At 41.1% G+C, this 24,459-nt stretch overlaps 1 protein-coding gene and 2 long non-coding RNA genes across 4 annotated transcripts in view; 2 read left to right on the top strand and 1 right to left on the bottom strand.

Moving 5' to 3' along the window:
* The window catches only part of cadps2 (Ca++-dependent secretion activator 2), a 194,142-nt gene that overhangs the window by 28,415 nt on the left and 141,268 nt on the right, over positions 1 to 24,459 (top strand). For both annotated transcript variants that reach the window (XM_085462837.1, XM_085462838.1), the window contains exons 2-8: positions 1,363 to 1,476; positions 13,381 to 13,713; positions 17,886 to 17,966; positions 18,086 to 18,316; positions 18,726 to 18,847; positions 20,104 to 20,215; positions 21,084 to 21,223. In XM_085462837.1, the coding sequence (XP_085318963.1) occupies positions 1,363 to 1,476; positions 13,381 to 13,713; positions 17,886 to 17,966; positions 18,086 to 18,316; positions 18,726 to 18,847; positions 20,104 to 20,215; positions 21,084 to 21,223 (1,133 nt within the window). The remainder of the gene's footprint in view (positions 1 to 1,362; positions 1,477 to 13,380; positions 13,714 to 17,885; positions 17,967 to 18,085; positions 18,317 to 18,725; positions 18,848 to 20,103; positions 20,216 to 21,083; positions 21,224 to 24,459) is intronic.
* Positions 5,132 to 6,922, top strand: LOC146705224 (uncharacterized). The gene is made up of 2 exons (XR_014921310.1): positions 5,132 to 5,634; positions 6,365 to 6,922. It is a non-coding gene; the product is annotated as an uncharacterized LOC146705224 (long non-coding RNA).
* On the bottom strand, positions 6,667 to 8,427 carry LOC146705223 (uncharacterized). Its single transcript, XR_014921311.1, has 2 exons — positions 8,137 to 8,427; positions 6,667 to 7,481 (listed from the first exon to the last, which is right to left on the bottom strand). It is a non-coding gene; the product is annotated as an uncharacterized LOC146705223 (long non-coding RNA).

Genomic DNA, 24,459 nt, shown 5'->3' with positions numbered 1-24,459 from the left:
AGTACCCCCATTCTCCACAGGAACCACTGTTACCTTCACCCTCCGCATCTTCTCTAGTTCCTCTCTCAGCCCTTGGGGCTTATTAAGCTTCTAATCCTTCCTGATGTTGCAATCACTTAGTCATAGTCATAGATGTAGCTATACTATCTTCCTCCACCACTACTATGTCAGTTTGGTTAGCCATCACCAGCTTGTCCATCTGTATCTGGAAATCTTACAGGATCTTAGCTTGGTCATTATCAGCCACCCTAGAGGACATATCCCATTTTGACCTTGGGAGTTCCAGGCCATACTTGGAACAGATGATCCTGTATACTGTGCCAGTATCTTGGTCATGGCATTCCATGTAAGCCCTGCCTGCTAGCATCTTGCACTTTGCTGTTATGTCCCAGATTATTTCAGTGGCATCTCTGCACAACCTGCACTAGGGCCTTGCCTGGTGTGGTAGAATCTAGTCTCTATCTATTGATCTTGTGCTTAGATCTTGTTCCGATGTTGCCATGATTAGTGCCTCTGTGCTGTCTTTCAGTCTAGCTTTGTCCAGCCGTTGGTAGGATTTCTCAGTATCACTTGTTCTGTTTGGCGGTTGTATATGCTGTAAAGCAGCCTGTCCTTCCATAATGGCTCCTCTTTATGCTCCTCTTCTTTCTTGGGTTTCTGCTGCCTGAGCTATTCTCTAAGCACATGATCAGTTGTGGCCATCTTGCTGATGTTGGAACACTGAGAAACGAGTTATTTTACCGTTAGTTTACATATTTGATGTCAAAGAATCCATAGGTCCCACATACTTTTCATGTAACCCCTTCTGCAGGGATTACTCGTGTAGCATTCCAGTAGCTCCCTATTCTCATTCCTTTTCCACTTATGCCTTCTTGTTCCAGTAGCCCACTTCTCATCAGTGTGTCCTGGTTCCTCAATACTTGACACAGACCTTGTTAATCCAAGCAACGTCCAAGCAATTAAAATCTTTCTTTTTTACCAGAGGTTTATTATAAATCACTGTTCTTTATATTTTTGTATTCAACGTGCCCTTGCAAATGAGATGCCACATTCTCTGTTTGCGTTTGCTTGATGTGTTATAGTCAACACGTGTTGCATGTATGTAGCTTAACGGTCACCACAACTTTTATTCGTGGTGGAATTATGTTTGAATTGCCACAAAAAACAGAATGAAGAATTTGAAAACCTCCCACAAAGCGGGTTTTTGCTAGCACTTTAACAGTGACTTTAAGCTTATATTTGTTTTGTTTTTCATTCATACCGCCACCACCTCATATTAAACTCTCACTTCATAATAATTATGCCCTTCTCTACCACCACTCTGTATCATTTCTCTCTGTTCTTCATTGTTGTCTTTCTTAGGTCAATAAGCAGCAGCTACAGGCAGTAAAGGAGCGTTTTCTTGCTTTCCTCAATGGAGAAACTCAAATTGTGGCTGATGAAGCTTTCTGCAATGCCGTGAGAAGCTACTATGAGGTAAAGTGATTGAGTGAGTTTTGTAAAACATTTTTCACAGAAACAAATGAGATTTTAGCTTTACAATTCTATGGCAGGACAGGGACTCTCTTCAGGCATTGCCTTAATTCCTGTTATGTTGTTTCTGACCCACAAACCGTCTGACAGAAAGGTGGAACCAACCTGACGATATACTCTTATAGTTACTTGACTGTGTCCTTCTTATTTGTTTTCAACAGAGGTGGTGAATTTACCCAGTTTGTCAATATTAATGCTGACATGAAACAACTAGAACTATCTTTATTCTTTGTAAAGCTGACTGAGGCTAGTATGAAACAAAAGATAACTTTTCATGCTTATAAACTGCCTTGAATGCTGTAGCAAACATATATAAGTATAAGTAAATCCTATTTTTCATTTCTACTGAGTTATTGTTATTGATGATGCACTACTTAATTTGAAATGTGAATCTTTAGTGGCAACAGCTTTCTTGCTGGGAGCTTCTACTGTTTCAAGCTGACAGGCCTATTGTCTCATTTATTAAGATTTTCTTATTAAGTTTATTAAGTTTATTTATTAAGTTTCCTTCAAAATGCTGTCAGAGTAAAACTGAAAGAAATCAACAAACATATCCTGCTCAGACACTCATTTACATACAGTGGGGCAAAAAAATATTTAGTCAGCCACCGATTGTGCAAGTTCCCCCACTTAAAATGATGACAGAGGTCAGTAATTTGCACCAGAGGTACACTTCAACTGTGAGAGACAGAATGTGAAAAAAAACCCATGAATCCACATGGTAGGATTTGTAAAGAATTTATTCGTAAATCAGGGTGGAAAATAAGTATTTGGTCAATAACAAAAATATTCAATTCAATTCAATTTTATTTATATAGCGCCAAATCACAACATAAGTCGCCTCAAGGCGCATCATAGATACAGAGAAAAAAAACCCAACAATCATATGACCCCCTAAGAGCAAGCACTTTGGGAACAGTGGGAAGGAAAAACTCCCTTTTAACAGGAAGAAACCTCCGGCAGAACCAGGCTCAGGGAGGGGCGGCCATCTGCTGCGACCGGTTGGGGTGAGAGAAGGAAGACAGGATAAAATGATATAATAATAATATATTATTATTATTAATAATAATATAATAAAAATACAACTCAATACTTTGTAACATAACCTTTGTTGGCAATAACAGAGGTCAAACGTTTACTATATGTCTTTACCAGGTTTGCACACACAGTAGCTGGTATTTTGGCCCATTCCTCCATGCAGATCTTCTTGAGAGCAGTGATGTTTTGGGGCTGTCGCCGAGCAACATGGACTTTCAACTCCCGCCACAGATCTTCTATGGGGTTGAGGTCTGGAGACTGGCTAGGCCACTCCAGGACTTTCAAATGCTTCTTACGGAGCCACTCCTTTGTTGCCCGGGCGGTGTGTTTTGGATCATTGTCATGTTGGAAGACCCAGCCTCGTTTCATCTTCAAAGTTCTCACTGATGGAAGGAGGTTTTGGCTCAAAATCTCACGATACATGGCCCCATTCATTCTGTCCTTAACACGGATCAGTCGTCCTGTCCCCTTGGCAGAAAAACAGCCCCATAGCATGATGTTTCCACCCCCATGCTTCACAGTAGGTATGGTGTTCTTGGGATGCAACTCAGTATTCTTCTTCCTCCAAACACGACGAGTTGAGTTTATACCAAAAAGTTCTACTTTGGTTTCATCTGACCACATGACTGTGGCGTGAATAAGGCACGGCGGGACCACGGAGCAACGTTCAGAGCCAACTTTATTTAATTCACGTCACACCACACACACACACCAACCCCTGAGTCCCCGTGTTATAACACGGCGGGCGTGATTGCGGATGCCGTGCAGGTGCGTCCGCACGGCACCGCAGACCACGCCCCACCACAATGACATTCTCCCAATCCTCTGCTGTATCGTCCATGTGCTCTCTGGCAAACTTCAGACTGGCCTGGACATGCACTGGCTTCAGCAGCGGAACACGTCTGGCACTGCGGGATTTGATTCCCTGTCGTTGTAGTGTGTTACTGATGGTGACCTTTGTTACTTTGGTCCCAGCTCTCTGCAGGTCATTCACCAGGTCCCCCCGTGTGGTTCTGGGATCTTTGCTCACCGTTCTCATGATCATTTTGACCTCACAGGATGAGATCTTGCGTGGAGCCCCAGATCGAGGGAGATTATCAGTGGTCTTGTATGTCTTCCATTTTCTGATGATTGCTCCCACAGTTGATTTTTTCACACCAAGCTGCTTGCCTATTGTAGATTCACTCTTCCCAGTCTGGTGCAGGTCTACAATACTTTTCCTGGTGTCCTTTGAAAGCTCTTTGGTCTTGGCCATGGCGGAGTTTGGAGTCTGACTGTTTGAGGCTGTGGACAGGTGTCTTTTATACAGATGATGAGTTCAAACAGGTGCCATTCATACAGGTAACGAGTGGGGGACAGAAAAGCTTCTTACAGAAGACGTTACAGGTCTGGGAGAGCCAGAGATTTTCCTTGTTTGAGGTGACCAAATACTTATTTTCCACCCTGATTTACGAATAAATTCTTTACAAATCCTACCATGTGGATTCATGGATTTTTTTTTCACATTCTGTCTCTCACAGTTGAAGTGTACCTCTGGTGCAAATTACTGACCTCTGTCATCATTTTAAGTGGGGGAACTTGCACAATCGGTGGCTGACTAAATACTTTTTTGCCCCACTGTAGGTTGCCATATAAACAATGGAGACACACTGTAAACAACAATGTAAAAAACAACAAGTCCTACTGTATAAATGCTGCATTAAACATGAAAGTTTTATACAATGTCACAAAACTAGGCAGCTGGGCAACTTTCCTAAGCACAACAATAATGCATCTCTGCGATGCTAATTGATACATCCTTCTTCAAATGTGGCCAAAAAAATGACGCAAAACTCAGTCATATGTCTTCCGCACACCCAAGTGCCCTGACCTATCATGAGCTAGGTTCAACACCTGACCACGATACTTTGATGGAATTACTACCTGGAACACTGGATCCCCCCCCAAAGTCCTCCCCATGGGGCACCCACTTCCTCACCAGAACACCATCCTGCAAAAAATAGCCAGCCACACTTTTCACCTCCAGAGCTGACAACACAGACTCCAACTGCCATTCCAAGGATGGGTCAGCCCTCTGCGCACTCATCAACTCACTGCGGGGCACATCCAGAGGCGAAGCTGGCAAAGTCAGTAAAACAGGTTCATCCTTAACAGCGGCTTCTGTACACTCACCTTTACTTATTGCCCGTGTAACAGCACAGGCCGGGTAAGAGAAGTGACGACTGCTGGCACTATCCAACCGATCTAACCTGGAAGGCGAATCCGTAACTACTAGTGCTGATGACACCTTTCCCCACACCTGACCTCCGGCCAAATCATTACCTAGAATGATATCCACCCCTTCCACTGGCAATGCAGGCCTAACCCCCACTAAAACCTCACCAATTCGCCCTCAGTGTTCAACCTATGCACCGAAACCGGAACCACCATTATCCCCATTCCTCGCATAAGGATCTTATCCCCAGTAGCTGTCTCATCTGAAAGTGGGAGAATGGACCCCACAGCATAAGAGTTGACAGCGCCAGTGTCTCTCAAGATCCTAACTGAGACTTACGGTGTGTTCACACCGAACGCGATGGGCGCGTGAAAAAAGCCCCAAACGCCCCTAACTTGACGCGTGCACATTCGCACCTCTACGCGTGTCCAAGAAAAATCCATCGCGCCCCAAAATATCATATTTTAACGCGCGTGAACCGGAAATGTGGGAGGGATGTGGGAGGAAGTTTTGCAAGACCGGTATCTTTGCAAGATGGCAGCTGTCGAGCTAGCGCTTGAAGAGAGAGTCTCCCTTCTCTATTTACTGTGGAGAGCAGAGTAGCGGCGTAAAGGACATCCTTGCCGTACCTGGGTCCATCAGGTCCTCCAGAAGCGTGAGCAGTTTGGTGAGTTTCACCACTTGCTCCAGGAGCTGCGCCTGGATGACGGCCGATTCCAGCGCTATCACCGTCATTCACTCGGCCAGTTTGAGGACCTGCTGTCCCGCGTCGGTCCCAGAATCGCCCGCCTAGACACCGACTACAGGCGCTCAATCCCATCTGCAGAGCGCCTGTCCGTCTGCCTGAGGTTAGTAAAAGTGTTTAATACGTAGTCCTTTATTGATACCTGTGCTAATATATGCTAAACCATCCATTTATACACTGCTAACATGGATGTGCTATGCTAACAGTGAATGCTCTCGGTGTTTGCTGATATCAAACTGTAGCATTAGGACCACTGAGTTAACCTTTGTAGTGATACTCACTCCTTTTTATTTAGACCTGGTTTAATTCTGGGATAGTTGAATATTTGTATATAATCCCTGCAGCTGTCAGACTCTATAACAGGGGTCACAGCCTTTATTAAAACAGAGTTAGATAAAACTGTGAACAGTTTGGTTCATCTCTAGTTACATGGTTCTATCTTGATAAGCTGTCTTATCACAGATTAATTTTTCAAAAATATTAATGATTTAAGCAAGGAAAGGGCTACATGTCAACATACAACTCTTTATTTCTATTAATGTCTCACTTCATTCCTACCTGATTGACATGTTTAGGAATTATGAGTGATTGGCTCACTGTAGTTGCGAAAGTTGCTACCAATCAAATTATGATATGTTAAAGTTAAAACAAAACACAACTGTTTTAGATATTATCTAATATACATTTTGTAATTATCCTTATAATTACAAAATGTTTTATGTAAGATTAAGTTTTGTGATTTATATCTGACATCACCAAAGTATTTTGGAATTTGAATAATGTATTTTGTAACTGCAGTACACATAATACTGATTTTGAACAATTTTGTCCAGGTTCCTTGTCACCGCGGACTCCTTCAGCACCAAGCGTTCAGTTACAGAGTCGGTGTGTCAGATCACCCCCCAGGCAGCGACGGCCATCTGGGACTGTCTAGTGGACGACTTCATGGCTGTGCCTTCACCTGGAGACTGGCGCTCCATCACAGAGGGACTCCAGTAGCGCTGGAACTTCCCTCTGTGCTGTGCAGCTCTGGATGGGAAGCACGTCCAGACAAAGGCACCCCATATATCATATAGGAGACACACACATTGATATACACTAAATATTTATTTCATTTCTTTTTTGTGGTGCCCAAATTTATGCACCTGCTTGATTTTGTTTAAATAATTATTGCACACTTTTTGTAAATCCAGTAAACTTCTTTTCACTTCTCAAATATCACTGTGTGAGTCTCCTGTATGATATATTTAACTGACATTTTTTTATTGTAACAACCAACGATTTATACAGGAAAATGATGTCTATTAACAAGGTTGCCCAAACTTCTGCATCCCACTGTATTAGTATATTTTGTCATTAGTATAATATGAAATAAATTCTACATGTGTCAAGTCGTGTGCCAACATTTGCTGTGTAGTAGAACTGAGACATTAGTCATTATAAAAATTTATTTGAAATAATGTTAAAATTCTCACACAGAAATACATTAAACATAAATATATAAAATATAAGTATTTACAGAGAGACAGGAATAAAAAGGACCAGCTGCTCTCCAGAGCAGGAACCAGGCTGAGGAGGAAATGCTCCATTGGAGACTGGTGTGGCCTCTTCAGGGACACCAGGGTGGCCAGCTCCACCACCGATGGACCGTCCTGGGACCCGTCCCTCATCTGCCTCGGAGCCGTCCTCCCCTGTGGGCCTGTAAAACAGCACAAAACACAAAGAAATGAGAAGGCTGCTACTAGATTTTAATTTCAACATTGAAAAAAACAAAAACAGGATATAATCAGATTGGTTGTAGATATTTAGTAAAGGTCATCACAGGCAATCCCACCGACTAAAAAGGTATCAGTGCTTGCTGTACATATCTGTGGGTGCAGCAGCAGGAGCTCAGGGACTGGGGAGCCAGGAGAAGCAACAGGGGATGCTCTGCTGCAGAATCAGTTGGTTCTATCAATACAGTATTAAATGTTAACAGGTTGAATATAATAATCATAGAGTAGACAGTGGTCCCTCATTTATTGCAGCAGGGGTTCTCAGAATAACTAGCCCCTGGCCACGCACTTTATACACTGTTTTCCACACACACACATGAACATTGGTCACAGTTCTCACAATTGATTCTCAAAGTGCAAACCTTTGTAGATTGCAAAACGTAAAAGTATTATTATGCCGCGGTTTGTCTTCATCTGCCTGCCACTTTCGTGCGCCTTTTTCCCTCGCGGTGCAGGTGTCTATTTCCGAATGAGGCTCATAGTTATGGGTGTTTTTGTGCTGTTTTTTTCTATTGGACGCGATGGTTATCAAAACCAAACATGATAAATTTGGCAAGCGCAGGAGATTTGTCAATCAGGCTGCAGAATGCAATGCTGTACTGTGCAATAAAAAATCAGCGAAAAAGCAAAGCAGTGACGGATGAACAGCGGGACCACTGTGTGCTGTTTATTAATAAACAATAAAATATATTCCTAAATGACAACATGCCTAAAAGCAGAACGGTATTTGTATGTCAGTGGGAAAATAGCGGTGGCTTGCTAGCTTTTGTGCGGCTTCCCCGGGTCAGTGAAAACTTTAGAGAAAACTTGAGAAAAATGAATGAACTTACCAGGTTGCCCGATCTCTTTACATATCTTCCTCCAAGCTCGGTCCTTTATATTCCTGTCTCGGTACAGAAAGCAGCTGGTGTCGTACGGCTCCGGGTTGTTTGCTACGGCATTGATTAGCCTTCCTTCTATTGAAGAATAAAGGGCTTTGGCTGGATCTGCCCCTTTGAACTAGGTAACAGCCACGTCACCAGGCTCCTGATTGGTTGTCGCGGCGCGATTTGACGCTGGAGTTCAGATTTTTCCAACTCGAGCGGGGGACGCGAAACGCGTGTATGCACAAAATGCAACACATAAACTCACGCGCGTGTTTTTTTTTCGCGAGTCAAACGCCTGAAACGCGCTACACTCACGCGCGTTTCAGGCGTTTTGGCGTTTTCGCGACGCAAATCTGCTTCCGAATTTTCGCGGGAGCCGCAATCGCGGGTCAGCGCGCCTTTCCATTGACTTTACATGTAAGCCTGACGCTCTGCCTGCCTCTATCGCGTTCGGTGTGAACACACCGTTACGTGTGCCCCCCAGGCAGGGTAACAAACCCACCCCAGACAGGCATCAAAGACTTCCTAGGCCCGTCAAACATGTCACATTCCTTGTACTCACCATACCCCCTGTCCAAACCCAAAGGAACAGGAAGGCTTGCAGCTAGGGCAATAGGATTCCCCTGTTTACCCCCCCCCTCCCCAGAGCGGTCTCTTGCCAGGAGGATGGGACGATTCACCTTCCAATGACCAGACTCCTGACAATAATTACACACATCCCTGCCTGTTCCAGAATGATTAAATCACACAAGCCTTCAAAATTATTGACCCCGGAAGCCACACACCAGCGGTTAAAATGGTTCGTTATCTCCCTCACAAACTCCAAATGTGACCGAGCAACCTTCTTCTCCGGTGTCCTAAACCGTTGACGATAAGCTTCAGGGACCAACTCATACGCCTTCAACACAGCACAGTCCTTAACAGACTTGTACGTCAAACCATCACTGCCCAATGATGCATATGCCTCTTGCGCCCTCCCACACAACACACACTGCAAAAGCAGAATCCGTTCAGAATCTGACCACTTTCCTGCCTCTGCGACACGTTCAAACAAAGAAAAAGAAAAAACATCAGGGTCTTCCTCATTAAACTTAGGTAAGAGACGCAAATTGCTCACCATATCAGGAGATGACAAAGATGAACGCCCCTCATCCAACAAGACGTCCCCTGAAAGCTTACCCTCTTTAACCAAAGTTAAACGAGTATTCTGCAAATCTGTCTTTGCCTGCTCAGTCTCCCGTCGCAACCTTTCAATCTCCACCTGCTTGTCAGCCTCCAGTTTGTGTTTTTCCATGTCCATCTTCTGTTTCTCCAGCTCCAACTCTTGCTTTTCCTTTTCAAAAGAAATTTGCAATGACATCAGCTCCTTTTGCTGCTCAAAAGTCAAGTTTCCCGGAAAAACTCCCAATGGCACAGTTACTGGCTGACCAGTTTTCTGTTGCCCAGCCACCAAAACACCCTTTTCAACTAACTGCAACTTAACCGCAGATTTCACAGTATCTTTGCGACGTTTATCCCCAAGCCCACTCAAATCAAGATCATACTCATCTGCAACCTTCAACAGCTGGTCCTTAGTGCAGCGATCCAGGAAATCCTCACAAGGTGCAGCAACAAACTCCTCTATACCTGCCATGATGCTGCAAGGCTCAAAGAGTGCAGCAAAGGAAAGAGGAGGAAGAGAAAAAAAACAGCAGAAAACAAACAAGCAAAAAAACAGTGGTTCCCCAGGTCAAATCATGCCCCGAAAGACAAACATCTCTCGCTAAAGTGGAAATCTCCCCCTTACTAACCTGCCTACCCCAACTTGCCTACACCATAACCCTAGTCTTCATGCAGATTAGCGGCAGGCTCTTTAAACACTCAACCCAGTAACCTGGTTAGGCCCCCAGCAAGCTGGGTACTCACCTGACAGCCCTGGAAGTGTCCCCGAGACGAATGCTCTAACCGCACACCACACAAAAAAAAACCAAACCAAAAAAACAAACCGAGTCCAAAAGGAACACGCTGCTGCACCTACAAAGGGAGACTCCACAAAACACTTACCACCCCAGAGAACCCTGCAATCACTGCTAAGAAGTCACACCTACTTGATGCCACATGAACCTGAGGCACCACACAAATCAAGCAACAAACCCACCATACTGAGACCAGATCCACATAACCAAAACCAAATCAGCAACCATCAAATCAAACCCAAATGGACGAGCCCCCACTTGTCACAAACCGGGCCGTACGGTCATGACAAAGAAAACCCCAGACGTGGTTAGGAATGTATTCCAAGCTGCTTTATTCTTTTAAAACAAATAAAACAGAAAAGAAACCCTACTGTCAAAAACAAACAGTGGTGTGTGTAATCAGTACCATCAGTAGTGTGTGAAGGAATGGATGAGTGGAAGATGATGCATGTAATAGTGTCAAAAGCAAAAACCAAACCTAACGCAGCCAGAGTCCAACCTGGTGTCTCAGAGCCAACTAAAACTATGCCCTAAAGGCTTTTTTTATATAGAGTCCTGGTACACTGGCCCAGGTGTTGCCAGTGTCACTGATTGTAAACGGGAACTCCACCTCTCCAATGCCTGCTAACAAGACACACATGAGCCAAAAGGAAGGCAGGGTGCAGTGGGTCATCACACTAATATAGAAATCAAATAACGGGCAATAAGACCTAAAGCAGTATGCTAAAATAAACTTCCATACAAATCACAAATGTATGCAAAGTACCGAAAATGATAATGACATGTTGACAACTGAAAATACAGGCACCAGTAACATGAGGAGGACTTGGACAGCTGAGAAGTCGAGGACATTGAAAAGTCTCTTGACTTCCTAATGGATGAAATCTTTACTCTCAATGTGCAACAGAAAATCATCACTGACAGTGTGGAGGAGGTAAAGCTCCTCCACATGCCAAATGCAGAGAAAGAGCATCATTGGATATCAGCATTAACGGGACCTCAGTTTGGTGTTTCACAAAGCTGCTGATTTCAGACCTGCAGAGCTTCTGTTTTAAACACTGAATGTAGTCAGCTCCATGAAGAGGACATGAGATTTTCTCTGACACAATTTAAACCTGATACAGGTCAAAGGTCATCACTTTTATGTTGAACTAAAAACTTTAATCTACAATTCTTCCAAACTGTGTTTTGCTAGTAGTGTAGAGCATAATATATATTTACACATATAACTTTCTACAGGAATGAGTACAAATTATATGTAAAGCAAGTCTCCATCACAGTGTTGATGAAATGCTGGGTTTATCCATTTTCGGGGGCAGGCCTATGGTGGAGCTTTTAAGATTTCCCTGTCAGGGAGCTGCTGGCGAAGATGAGTCCTTGATCCCTGCGATGAGCTTCAGCTTCAGTGTTCCTGATGTTTCTAAAATGATGCCTCTCTCAGTGGGTCAATAGAACATCTGGCACAGGACAGCTGTGATGAAAGAAAGGAAGTTTCTTTTAGATGCATTTTAGATGCATCCTTGTTCCAAAAATGAATGACTTGTTACTAATCAATCAATCAATTTATTTATAAGCACGTGTTTAAAAAAAACAAAACAACAAAAGCAAACAAAAAAAACAAACAGCACAGGTTGACCAAAGTGCTGTACAAAGTAGAACACACACACACCAACTAACCACGGGTTGACATAGTGTTTTTTTTTTTATTTGTTAATGTGGTGGATTTTTCCACTAGCAAGGTGAGCGCTGTGTTTAGAAAGTCCAATATTTATCACGTGTTCCTGCAGTAAATGTGACAACAGTACTTGCGAAAAATTATGTTGGAAATTCTTTTTTAGAACTCGAGTTTTTGTTGGCCTGTCAACACAATTTAAAAACTGGTATAGAGTTTGAAGTTTGCACTTTTAACGCAAATTAAAACTTTGGTCTCGGCGAGGCGCCGTCTGCTGATACGTCATCTTAAGTCTTGACAGTGTCGTTTTGATGCATTTGTCTTTAAAGACAAATGACTGGTCTAAAAAAAAAGTTATAGATTTAACACTATGTGAAGTTGGATTGAAGAAATAAAGTTTAAAGTTATAGCTTTCAGAGAATCTGTAGTGTCATCCTGTGCGAATACTAAATGACCTCACTAGGTTTGTTGGTCTGCTGTTGGTTGGTTTGGTTGCTGCTAACAGACTAATAGGCTTTGTATGTTTCTTACATAGCATGATCAGAAATCTTGATATCCATCAGCATGTCTGTAGGGAAATAGATGTATGTGATGGACAAAAACAGAGAAGGAGAAAACGACAAGAGCTGCTATACTTTTTGGAAACCTTATTTCCTTGTTTTTATTGAGAAATTCTTACCTCACTGATACTGATTCATATCAGTGGTGGTCAGAGGGCCCAGTGGCGCCAGTGTCCGGCAGCCTCGCCTCTGTCAGTGCGCCCCAGGGTGGCTGTGGCTACAATGTAGCTTGCCATCACCAGTGTGTGAATGTGTGTGTGAATGGGTGGATGACTGGATGTGTAAAGCGCTTTGGGGTCCTTAGGGACTAGAAAAGCGCTATACAAATACAGGCCATTTACCATACTAGAAGTGAGAAAAAGTGAAATCCAAATATAAAGTGAAGGAACCTATACTAAGGAGTTGGGTTTTTTTTTTTGTTTGTTTGTTTGTTTTTTCAACATCCTGGACATCAGCACAAAGAACTGACCCTTGTGCTTTGGTAAGAAACCTGTTCATGTTTGTGGTAAACTGTTTGGATATGCTTGAGAATAGACAGACTGTTTAATTGCATAAAACTGCTGATTGGATCTCGTGGACATATGCTCTGTCAGCTGCTTGCCCTGGTTGGTTTGTCCAACTGACCAGGAGAAGTCCAACACAGAGGGACGGTGTTTATTTATTTATTTTTGCTCGTCCACTGAAACGCCAGTGCACCTGGCTCAAACAGGCTCTCCTCCACATGGTCCTTTATAAAGTGCTGTACAAATCCCAATATTTTAGCTAACAGGTGGATGTTCAGGTTTCAGTGCAGTTAGCCCACAATGACCAAGCTAAGGAGACAGAGAGCCCACTGCTAAGTCCAGCATTTGAAATCTTGGGCTTCAACTCTCATGTAAAATCTTTGGCTTGTTCCTGTTTCTTTTATTTAATGAATATTTCTGAATTGCAACATATGCTCTCCTCTGCTGAACTAGAAAAAATTATTCATGCATTTGTGTAATCGCGTTTAGATTATTGTAATGCCGTCTTTCCTTTGCAGGGCTTCCTAAAGAGTGAGCGTATTTCCCGGATGGTTCAGAGCGGTGGCTGTTCAGCTAATGACTTTCGTGAGGTTTTCAAGAAAAACATTGAGCGCCGTGTCCGCAGCCTTCCTGAGATCGATGGGCTGAGCAAAGAGACTGTGCTCAGTTCCTGGATTGCAAAGTATGATGCTATCTACAGAGGGGATGAGGACCTGTGGCGCCAACCACAGAGGGCACACCTAAGTGCTGTTTCAGAGCTCATCCTTAGTAAAGAGCAACTCTACGAGATGTTCCAGCAGATCCTCAATATCCGCAAGTTTGAGCACCAGCTGTTGTACAATGCCTGCCAGGTGAGCTGCTTGAGGGTGACCGTTACAGCCAGACACACAAACTGAATGCATAATAGTGAATACTTCAACGTCCATTGCTTAAATGTAAAGAGAAATCCTGTCTTCTTTTCTAATTATTTGCTAGACCTGCTTGATAGAAAATACTGAAATCAGTGGAAAGCCCCTAACCAACTTCTCTCAACAGTACTTTTTTTTTTCTTCTGTGTGTCTTTTTTATAACACTTCTCAGTCCCTTTCAGATCAGGGTTTTTCTCCCTTTTACTTGTTTTGGCTGAAGGAGCAGCACCACCATGTTTTCCATTTCATATATTCTTCTAATTTCTATTCAGAATTTAAACATATTCCACGAGAATCAGAATATTATTCTGTTGTACAAATTGTTGTGTCCATACTTTAAATAATTTCTCACGTCAGTATGTTTTGTCCCAGCATCATTGCTAAAACCAGAAATATTGTGCATATGTTATTTGCACTTAAAGCTGGGGATGTGTTTGTCTTTATATTGGAAAAAAATAATCAGGCGTTAAACTGGAATTCAGCAGGTGTGGGGAAACCTAGAATCAGTTATACTGGCTCACTGTGGGGTAAAGAGTCAAAACTCACTATCTTTACTCTTATATTCATGGTGTGATCAGCTGACCTGTGCTGCTGTCTTTATACCACAGTATGTACTTCACCTATGTAAATGTAGAATTCTGTGAATTAATCTAAGCACTTTAAATCCAAACTCGTCCCTGCTACACTTGATGTAACCTAACTTTGACCATAAACACCACGGCCTCTGTGCAGCAATCCAACACAGTCCGTTACTGTAAGTTCACCACAGTATGGCAAGCAGTGTTGGTCAAGTTACTTGAAAAAAGTAATCAGTAACTAATTCCTGATTACTTCCCCCAAAAAGTAATCCTGTTACTTTACTGATTACTTATTTTCAAAAGTAATTAATTACTTAGTTACTTAGTTACTTTTTAAAAACACGATTTACAACCTGAATAGGTGATAAAGCGATAGATCTTTCAGCCCAATTCTACTTTTTCTGCATAATCCATCATACAAAATGTAATCAAATGGAAAAGTCTCTTTTTAAAACTTGTTTTATCAGTTTTAATCTTTTAACTTTATGCATCAAGCAAAAATTTAATTATATGCAACATTCTCTGACTTGAATAAATTAGTTTAATATTTAAACCTATTTTCTGCACATTCCAGCACATGAAATAAAATATTTGTGTTTACACTCAGTCTTTCAAATAGATGCAAGTAAAACACAGCAGAAAATAAATAAAGTCAAAGACTAGTGGTCCTGTTGCTCTATTTTCACCTGTAAAGCAGGAGTGGGGTAGGCGGAGGTTTACCCTGGTGCAGGTGTGCCGCGACAGTCAGTTGAAGAATCCGCGAGTTTCTCTGTGAGTTTCCCATTACCTCGTTGCCCACTCGGTGCTTGTTTGGAAGTTTAGGGGTTTTTTTGCTGTAAAAAGAAGTTTTCTTCCCATGCACAACGGACACTAATGTTTTTGTCACTTTTTATGAAATCAAACTCAAAGTAAGGTCAGTACTTCCACGCTTTAAACGCTGCACGCTCATACTCTCTCCCGCACTCGATATATTATCCATTGTTGATCTGCACACAGCTGTTGTCACTAACGGCGCACTCGCTTACGTCACTGTCATGAGACATTCTCGCAGAAAATCATGGTTTTAGTAACGCAGTAACGCAGCGTTCCTACGGGAAAGTAACAGTAATCTAATTACCGATTTTGAAATAGTAATCCCTTACTTTACTCGTTACTTAAAAAAAATAATCGGATTACAGTAACGCGTTAGAGCCCATCTCTGATGGCAACCAAACCAGTTTATCCTGCACTAAGCTGCAGGATAAACAGAACAAAAATGCCGTTCCAGATCTTTTTGGCCCTGTTTAACCCCTGGGTATCAGAATCAGAATCAGAAAGGGTTTTATTGCCAAATGTTGAGCAGGTTTACAACATTAGGAAATTGCTGCGGTGCTTCAGTGCAAACATACTGTCATAAATTACGCTTAAATAGACATGAAAAAATAAATAAATAAATAAAAAAATAAAAATAAGAATAAGAATTAAAAGTGCTAAGTAGATAGATATATACATGATATATACATGAGTGCAGGTGGTGATCAGTGCAAACATGGAATGATGCAGTGAACACAGCGTAGGGTCATGTGTTAGTGGTGGGAACAGTCATACGGTTATTGTTCATGTGTCCAACAGCAGAGGGGAAGAAACTGTTCTTATGGGGAGCAGGTCAAACAGACTGTGTCCAGGGTGAGAAGGGTCAGCTGAGGTCCGAGCTGCACGCCCCAGTGTCCTGGAGGTGTACAGGTCCTGCAGAGATGGGAGTCTGCAGCCAATCACCTTCTCAGCAGAGCGCACAACACGCTGCAGTCTCTGTTTGTCCCTGATAGTGGCTCCAGCGTACCACACGGTGATGGAGGAGGTGAGGATGGACTCGATGATTGCAGTGTAGAATTGCATCATCGTCCGTGTTGGCAGGTTGAATTTCTTCAGCTGCCTCAGGAAGTGCATCCTCTGCTGGGCTTTCTTGATGACGGAGGTGATGGTGGGCTCCCACTTCAGGTCCTGGGTGATGGTGGTACCCAGGAAGCAGAATGAGTCCACAGAGGTGATGAGGGTGTCAGTCAGGATGATGGGGGGGAGTGGAGCTTTGTGCTTCCTGAAGTCCACAATAATCTCCACTGTCTTCTGGGCATTCAGCACCAGGTTGTTGTGGCTGCACCACTGGTATAGCACTATAAATGGTGCATGAATTACATGTTTTTCCCTCTTTCATCAATTTGTATGTGATAAGCTAAGGTTAGTCATTAATATACTGAAACAACATGAGAATAGAGCAGCTGCGAGACAATTCTGCATTAATGAGTCAATGGTACGGAAGTGGAGGAAGCAAGAAGAATGAGTTGAGTAAAGTTTGACTTATTTGTTTTGTTTCACTTAATGCGCCTTATAATCTGGTGCGCCTTATGTATGGAAACAGACCTGTTCATCGACAGTGCGCCTTATGGTCTGGAAAATACGGTGTTTTGCTTTTTATTTCATTATGTCAGCTATGACATTTGTTTGACTCTGCTGAATAAAGTGTCTAATGAGCAGATTGTGAGCTCTCCTGTCAGTACCTCTAATCAGATTTGAATGTAACCACAGACAACAGGAATTCAAAGTAGCACTGAACAATGTGATTAACTTGTTGTATTGAGAAAACAAAACAAACAAACAAAAAAGCCTCCTGCACCCTGAAAGTCCATAAAACGCACAAACTCATTCATTCATGTCTGTATCATAAATCTTAAGATTATAAGATTAAGATTGGGGTTTATAGATTGGTTCAATCATTGGAGCCATTTAAAAATAAATAAATAACAATAAATAGGATGATTAAAGGAAAATAACATCTGCACACTTCTGCACACATCTAGTGACGTTTCGAGCACACCTGCTTTTCATTAGACAATGAAACACCAAGCAGCACCATCTTAAATAAACTGTGAACAGTCGACAGTCAACAACTTCCAATCAAGAACCAAATATTTTATTGGACAAACAACAAGTGAAAAATCATCATTGACAGATTTTTCACTTGCGTGTCTGTTGTTTGGCCTACATAACATCTGACAATGTTGTATGTTGACTAACATTAGTTTTTAAAGGTGTATATTAAAAACAAACAAACATTGCATGCATGATAAGGAGCTTCCTTGTTTTGATGTCAGGGGTTTGATCTCCACTTTCAGCCAGTCGATTATCCCAGCAGGGTATCTGACGACTAGCAGGGACGTAGGTGTTTATTGCCTGGACCTTGTTCTTCCCATTTAACTGACTCCTCTGGACTTGCCTCACTTTCTGCAAGTATTTGGTGGTTGTTGTTTTCCTACTGGCCTCTTCATGGTGTGTGCGTGCGTGCGTGCGTGCGTGCGTGCGTGCGTGCGTGCGCGTGTGTGTGTGTGTGTGTGTGGTATGTTTTTCACAGGCTTGACATCCTGCTGAAACTCTCACATCCTCACCCCTCAGCTGCTGACTGGTTGTATGTCAGAGAATTTCACTTTTCACTGGACAGTTAGTGACAATCTTTTTTTTTTTTTTTTCTTTTCTTTTTTTTTTTTTTCCTCCCTTCTTTTTCAGCTCGATAGCATGGATGAACAGGCAGCTCAGATCCGTAGAGAGCTGGATGGCAGGTTACAGTTGGCCGAAAAGATTGCCAAGGTACTAACTGATTACTTGCATCCAGAAAATGTCACATGACTTCTATTTCCTGAAAGATACACATCCAATGTTGATGTTTACGTTAAGATGAACTTTAATGTATGTTGTGTTTCCTTCAGGAACGGAAATACCCAAAGTTTGTCTCTGCTGATATGGAGGCTCTGTATGTGGAGGAGCTGCGATCATCTGTCAACCTACTGATGGCAAATTTGGAGAGTCTGCCTGTGTCTAAAGGAGGTCCAGACTTCAAACAGAAGCTCAAACGCTCCACTGTAAATAACTCCTTTCTAGATCTTGGAGATGAGGGAGATCTGTCTAAGTCGGACATCGTCTTGTCTTTCACTCTGGAGGTGTGTTTGGGTTTATAGAAATGTCTGCTGGTAACTTGCTCACAAAATACAGTGCTGTGAAAATGTATTTGCCCCCTTCACTATTTATTATGCTTGTGACAAACATGCAAAAAAAATATTTTGGATCATTTAACACATTTTAATTTTTTTTAGACAAAGATGACCTGAGTAGATTAAAATTCTTTTTTAATTGTATGATTTGAAATCCAGGTAATCCTAGCATACTTCATGGCCTGTAGTTCATTCATTCAAAACTCTTCCAGCTGGGTGTGTTTCCTCTTTCTGTTACCTCTTCAAAGAGAAAGTGTCAGTGGTAAAAGCTGGGGATGTGAATGGGTTACTCTGGGTTGAAAACTGAGTTTGTTTGTTGTTCTGTTTGTTGGTGCCAAACCTCTGTTGATTTTCTCAGATTGTAATCATGGAGGTCCAGGGCCTGAAGTCAGTGGCCCCAGACCGTATGGTTTACTGTACCATGGAGGTAGAAGGAGAAGAAAAGCTACAGACCGACCAAGTAGAAGCCTCAAGACCACAGTGAGTTAATCTTCCTGATCTGTTCAGACCAGCGGTGGGCAATTATTTTTTACCAAGGGACCACATGAGAAATTGTGACTGTTGTGGAGGTCTGCAGCAGTAAGCTGAACTCAGTCCTGCTCCATGTTATTTCATCTCCTGTTGAACTTATTTCTCTCTTATTACTGTCTTATTACTCTCTTGGGAAAATGAATTGCCCACATTTGATTTAGACTGTTTAGAATACCCAAATCTCAGTTTTGACCACCCAAGTTTGTGAATGTTATAACCTGAGAACAAAGGAGTTTCAAACTGATACCACAGGTATATCTAAAAGTCTTGGACAGTTCAGTGACCTCGACCTCATGGTCAAGGAAAATTTTGTGAATGCGATAACTTGAGAAGGGAAGAGATAAAAGAGAAGGGGACAAATTGCTGTACAGTCCCATATACAGTGGGACTAACTACTTCAGGCTAAACTCATAATTCCAGCTTCTAATCTTTAAGTGTCAATTTTAGCCGCACAGTTTGTTGGCCCATTAATAAAACGGGCTGATACTATCCCAGGCAGAATTTTGTTAGAATATTCTTTTCAATTTAATTTCATAGTAAAGGGTTGAGGGGAAATTACAGCAGGAGACCAACCAAGTTTATTCAGTTCAGGTCGGAACCAAAATGAATGAAAAAAGGGAGAAACCCAGACAGACTGGAGCAATAAAAGTCATGCTATGCAGATTAATGACCACCTAGACAAGATGGAACATGCAGAATTTTGTTTTTGTAGAAAAATATGTACAATAATTATAACCTCTAGGACTGAATTTGAAGCCAGTTGAAGGAGAAGTCCCCCAAAACACTCCAAAAATGAGTACATTCCAGTGAATTTCAATGTTAAAATTTCTAATTATGTCTAATTTTACAGTTGCTTCTTTAAAAACAAATATTTCTATGAGTTCCATAAGGTGGTGGATTAAAAAAAATGTAACTAGTTGAAATCTCATATAACCTTAAATTTTTCTCTATTATGGAGGTGGTTGCTTTGACTAACAGGCATTTTTAATACAATTGTCTGCCAAATAATGTGACTTGCTGTGCGGTTAGCAGCCAAAGCAGTACCAAGATGGTGTGGTAGTAGAACATACAGTGGTGAGGCAGCAAAAAGGCTGCTAATGTTAGCTCGAGTTAAATCTGTTTATCTTCAATTCCTCCCTGTCCCAGTGTCAACAGCAGTGCCAACCTACAATTTTACAAATCATTAAAATTCTCATGTCTTTCAGGTGGGGGACTCAGGGGGACTTCACCACAACTCACCCTCTGCCTTCAGTTAAAGTGAAGCTCTTCCTAGAGAGCACCGGGGTCTTAGCTTTGGATGACAAGGAGCTGGGCAAGGTGAATAAATCTATTATTCTGGTTTATTAAAGTCTATTTAGTGTATAATGTTTAGTAGATAATATTTACTTGTTTAGAAAAGTTCTCTATATAAAGATAATTAACTACATTCAAATGATCAAAATGAAAATAACTGTGTAATTTAGTCTGCATTAGTTACATTGTCATTTTAGGCGTAGTGTTATTGATAATAAATGTGACTTTAGATACAACATTTCTTCAATTTCATTTCTCTGTTGTGAGTTTGTTTTTTTTTTAATTTCCAGACTTCGATAATGAATTGATATTTTTCTCCAGGTTGTCCACATTTATAAATGAGTATCGTGTGAAAGTTGTTTGAAACTTTGATACAACCTTAATGTTGTATCAAAGATGTTTTTTTTGCTCAGAAACTTGGGTGACTGCTAAGTGAACCAGATACTTTTTTTTTTCTTTTTTTTTAACCCTTTGACCACAATGGGCTGATTGGGTAATGTTGTCACCCTGCTGGGCAGCGGATGGGCAGGCAACATGGACACCCAAGATTGTGAATACGGTAACTTGAGAACAAAGTGATGTAGAATTTTGAAATTGGTACCACAGGTGTATCTGTTAGAGGGCTGTGGGTACCAAGACTTCCCAAGACGTCTTCTGACAATCAGAAATTGAAGAAACACTAGACATGGGGGAAAAAAGTCCAGTTACCTAGCACTATAACTGATAAGTCCGTACAAGATCAGAATAATTTCAGAGGTCATGAAAAATTTGTTTGGAGGAAAGGAATCCATCAGTGAAGGTTTAGAGGGCTATTTTCCCATAGACATTATACTTTTTTTTTTTGTTTGTTTGTTTTTTTTTCCTGATCTATTTCTCCATTCCTCCCTCTCAGGTAATCCTGAACCCGACTACCAATGGACCAAAGCACACAGAGTTCCATCGTATGATTGTCCCCAAGAACAGCCAGGACACAGAGCTGAAAATCAAACTGGCTGTCCGCATGGACAAACCTCCCAACATGAAGCACAGCGGGTGAGTCACATGCTACATCCTGTTTCTTTTTTCTTTTTTGGCGGGCGCGGTTTCAGTTGGGTTTTTTTCCCCAAAGTTTTTTACTTCAGTGCTTGACAGTTGGATAGCAAAGAGGTCACAGCCCAGCCCAAGTTTGTAAATGTAATAACTCAAGAAGGAAGTGACTTGACACCATAGGTCTGTCTACGAAAAATCTCTGACAAGTTCAATTCTCGATCTTGTGAATGCGAAAACTTGAGACGGTAGTCACCTAGGATTTTCAAAATCATACCAACATGTTTAGTGAAACATTCGAACCCTGATGACCTTGACATCAGAAGTCAAGTTTTCTGAGGAGGATTTTGAAATTGGAATCATAGGTTTATTTCCTAGGAGACTGAGGGTGATCACTGTAGGCTTACGTCCTTCTTCTCTATGGAAATAAAACAGTTGCGGCTCGGAGTGTTAAAAAAAAAAAATCCAAAATATATTTTCTGCAGTATAGTAGAGTTGTGCTGTGGCGTGTTTGTAACAAACAAACAAATGGAGTAGTTTGTGGTTAAAGATGGACTAAGGTTTTGTTTTTGTTGTTGTTTTTTTAAATCTATTATTTATTTCTCCTTTCTTTAATGTCTGTTAACTCTGTGACGGCAGCACCTGAGTCCACAACAAATTTCCCTAAGGGGACAATAAAGTATATCAAGTAATTGGTTTCAGGCAGCAGTGTCTGAGGTTTGCCATTGTACAAAACACTTGCAGAATTTAATCAGGAATACTGCCACATTCCACATTGGGATAAATAGATTTTAAAGAAATATCACATTGCTATGCTTTGTTCTTTCTTTCTGGACATAAGTCACAAATGTTCACATATGTTCATTGAGGAAGGTTTTATTTTGCTTTTTTATCAGCACTTTTTAGCCTGGTTGGTTTTCTCAATGGCAGCTAAAATTAGAATCACTATTCTTTTAAAATATTTCTGTGTAAGACCTGTTTGAGTTGTTACTGTGTAGTTTTTATTTTAACCAGAAGATGGAAGCAAATTCTAATTTTCCAGCCTGCAAGTGTTGCTGAGAGAAATATTTATTTTCTTTTAACATTTCATGTCTCAATTGAAGAGTTCATTTTTTTAAAATATATTGTATGGAGTCAGGTTTTTTTTTCCTTCAAAATTTACAGTAATAATTAGAATTGGTTTTAAACTAACAGTTTTAAATTCAAATTTCCTTGGAAAAGATGATGCAGAGTCTATGGTCTCAGCAGTTTTCAGTGTTTCCACTCTTTGTGGAAAACAAACAAAAAACAAACAATCCAGTGGACAATCTGACTTCATGTAACTAAATTCTGCTGTATTTTCAGTAAGACGAGAGGAATGAGTCACACCTCTCATTTTGACTCATGGTTTATGACTCAGGCAGAAACGTGGTTTGTCTAAAAATTCTAAGGTCTGTGTTTGCTTTCCAATTCCTTGGGCGAGATACTGAACCCTAAGTTGCTCGTGATGTATCCTTCAAATTTTAGGCACTTAGGTTTAGAAGAAGCGCTTGTATGAATGTGTATGTGAATGAGTCTTGTGTATGAATGAGCCTCACACATCTAATGAGCCTCCCGCAGGAGCTGACAAACGGTTCTGTTCATTACTGTAACAATGTGGGAGTCGGGCAGTTTTAATAATTGACTGGCTGGTTGGTAACTGCACTCCATCTGTAGCCTTCTTGGTTTACACAAGGGGTCAGTATCGGTCTCTCTGTTACTTCTGCCTCTCTGGTCCATGTTCAGCTCTTCTCTTTGTTGGTTTTCTGGCATTTGATTTATTAAGGGTTGTGCTGTGCCTGCTGCTTTGATGCTGTTCCACCAACTGAGGTCAATGTCTTACATGCTGCATTTCTGAGTTTTACCTATAAGATTATCAAAATAACTCCACACATGTCAATGAAATGAGTCCAACTGAAGCATTTCATTACTTCTCTTATAGCAAAGAAAATATATAAAAATAGAAAACTTATTCTGTTAAAAGACATTTTGCATTTGGCAGTGTTTGTGGGCTTAGGTTCAAACTGTAGAAAAAAACAAAACAGTAAAAAAGTAGTCAAAGTGAATTAAACTCGATTAGGAGACCAACAGATGCAAAAACACATTTGATGGTCAAAATAAAACGGGCAGGGAAACAAAATGGAAATACTTTATTTAAATCCACAAACGTTGATTCTGTTCATCTGGACGTAGCGTTTTCTTTATTTCAAATGTGTTTTTGTATTTTATGTGAACAGTAGAAGAAAACCAGCAGTCTACACTCATTTATCATAAATATGATTCGGTCTTGTCTTAAAGTCCAATGTTTGACTGTGTGTGTGTGTGTGTGTGTGTGTGCATGTGTGTGCATGTGTGTCCATGCGCGCGAGTGTGTGTGTGTTTGTGTGTGTGTGTGTGTGTGTGTGAGAGAACAAAGTTGTTTTATGAAAAATGTCGCTTTGCTCAGATTCTCCCAGTGAAACCGATTCATTTGCTAAAATCTCATTTTCTCATAATCTAACATTCATTATTTTATGGCAGATATTTGTTTTTATCTGTCATTTGTTACAAACAAATATAAGTTGACCGTAGGCATCTATGTTAGTTTTAAAACATGAACGCATCATTTTCCAAAAATGTTTTTTTCTTATTTTAACAAGGAAATGTCTTCGTATTCTCCACATCACTATAAATTATATTGTGTGAAACAGTACTGATTAATTACGAACTATAAATAACTGACACTTTTTATTTAAATAAGAAGAATCATCTCTCCAGGAGGCAAAGTATCTCTTTTTTTATTTGTGCTGAAATAAATGAAGTCTATTACAAACTCAGTAATACTGCTGCGGATAATCTGTTCTATTACTTTGTCTTAAAGTATGTCTTTTTTTCTTACAATTTTTAAAATCGCAGCCAATCTGCTACGGTTATAACCAGATTTAGACACAAAAACTTTCTTCATTGTTGTAATATCGGTTCTTTTATTTCAAACAAATGGTGCCTAATATATAAATGCAATGAGAAACACTGTAGTTGCTCAGTGTGTCGACAGACTTTAAAACCCTCAGAGTCTAAATGTCTGGCTAAATGACCAGTTTAAGATGGATGTTTTTGTGCTGTGAGGACTGTTAAATGTCTGCAGTGAACTTTTTGGCATCAACCGTCCATCTCTTTGGATCCTTGCAGCTGAAGGATGTTTGAAACAGCAGGAAGGAGCAGGACCAGCAACCAAATAATTTACA

The sequence above is a fragment of the Copadichromis virginalis genome, linkage group LG7 (assembly GCF_057382275.1).
Source record: "Copadichromis virginalis isolate Kocher_CV1m ecotype Utaka linkage group LG7, C_Virginalis_male_GT1.1, whole genome shotgun sequence".
Lineage (NCBI taxonomy): Eukaryota > Metazoa > Chordata > Actinopteri > Cichliformes > Cichlidae > Copadichromis > Copadichromis virginalis.
Note: the sequence above shows the minus strand (reverse complement) of the source record. Positions and strands in the feature narration are given on the sequence as shown.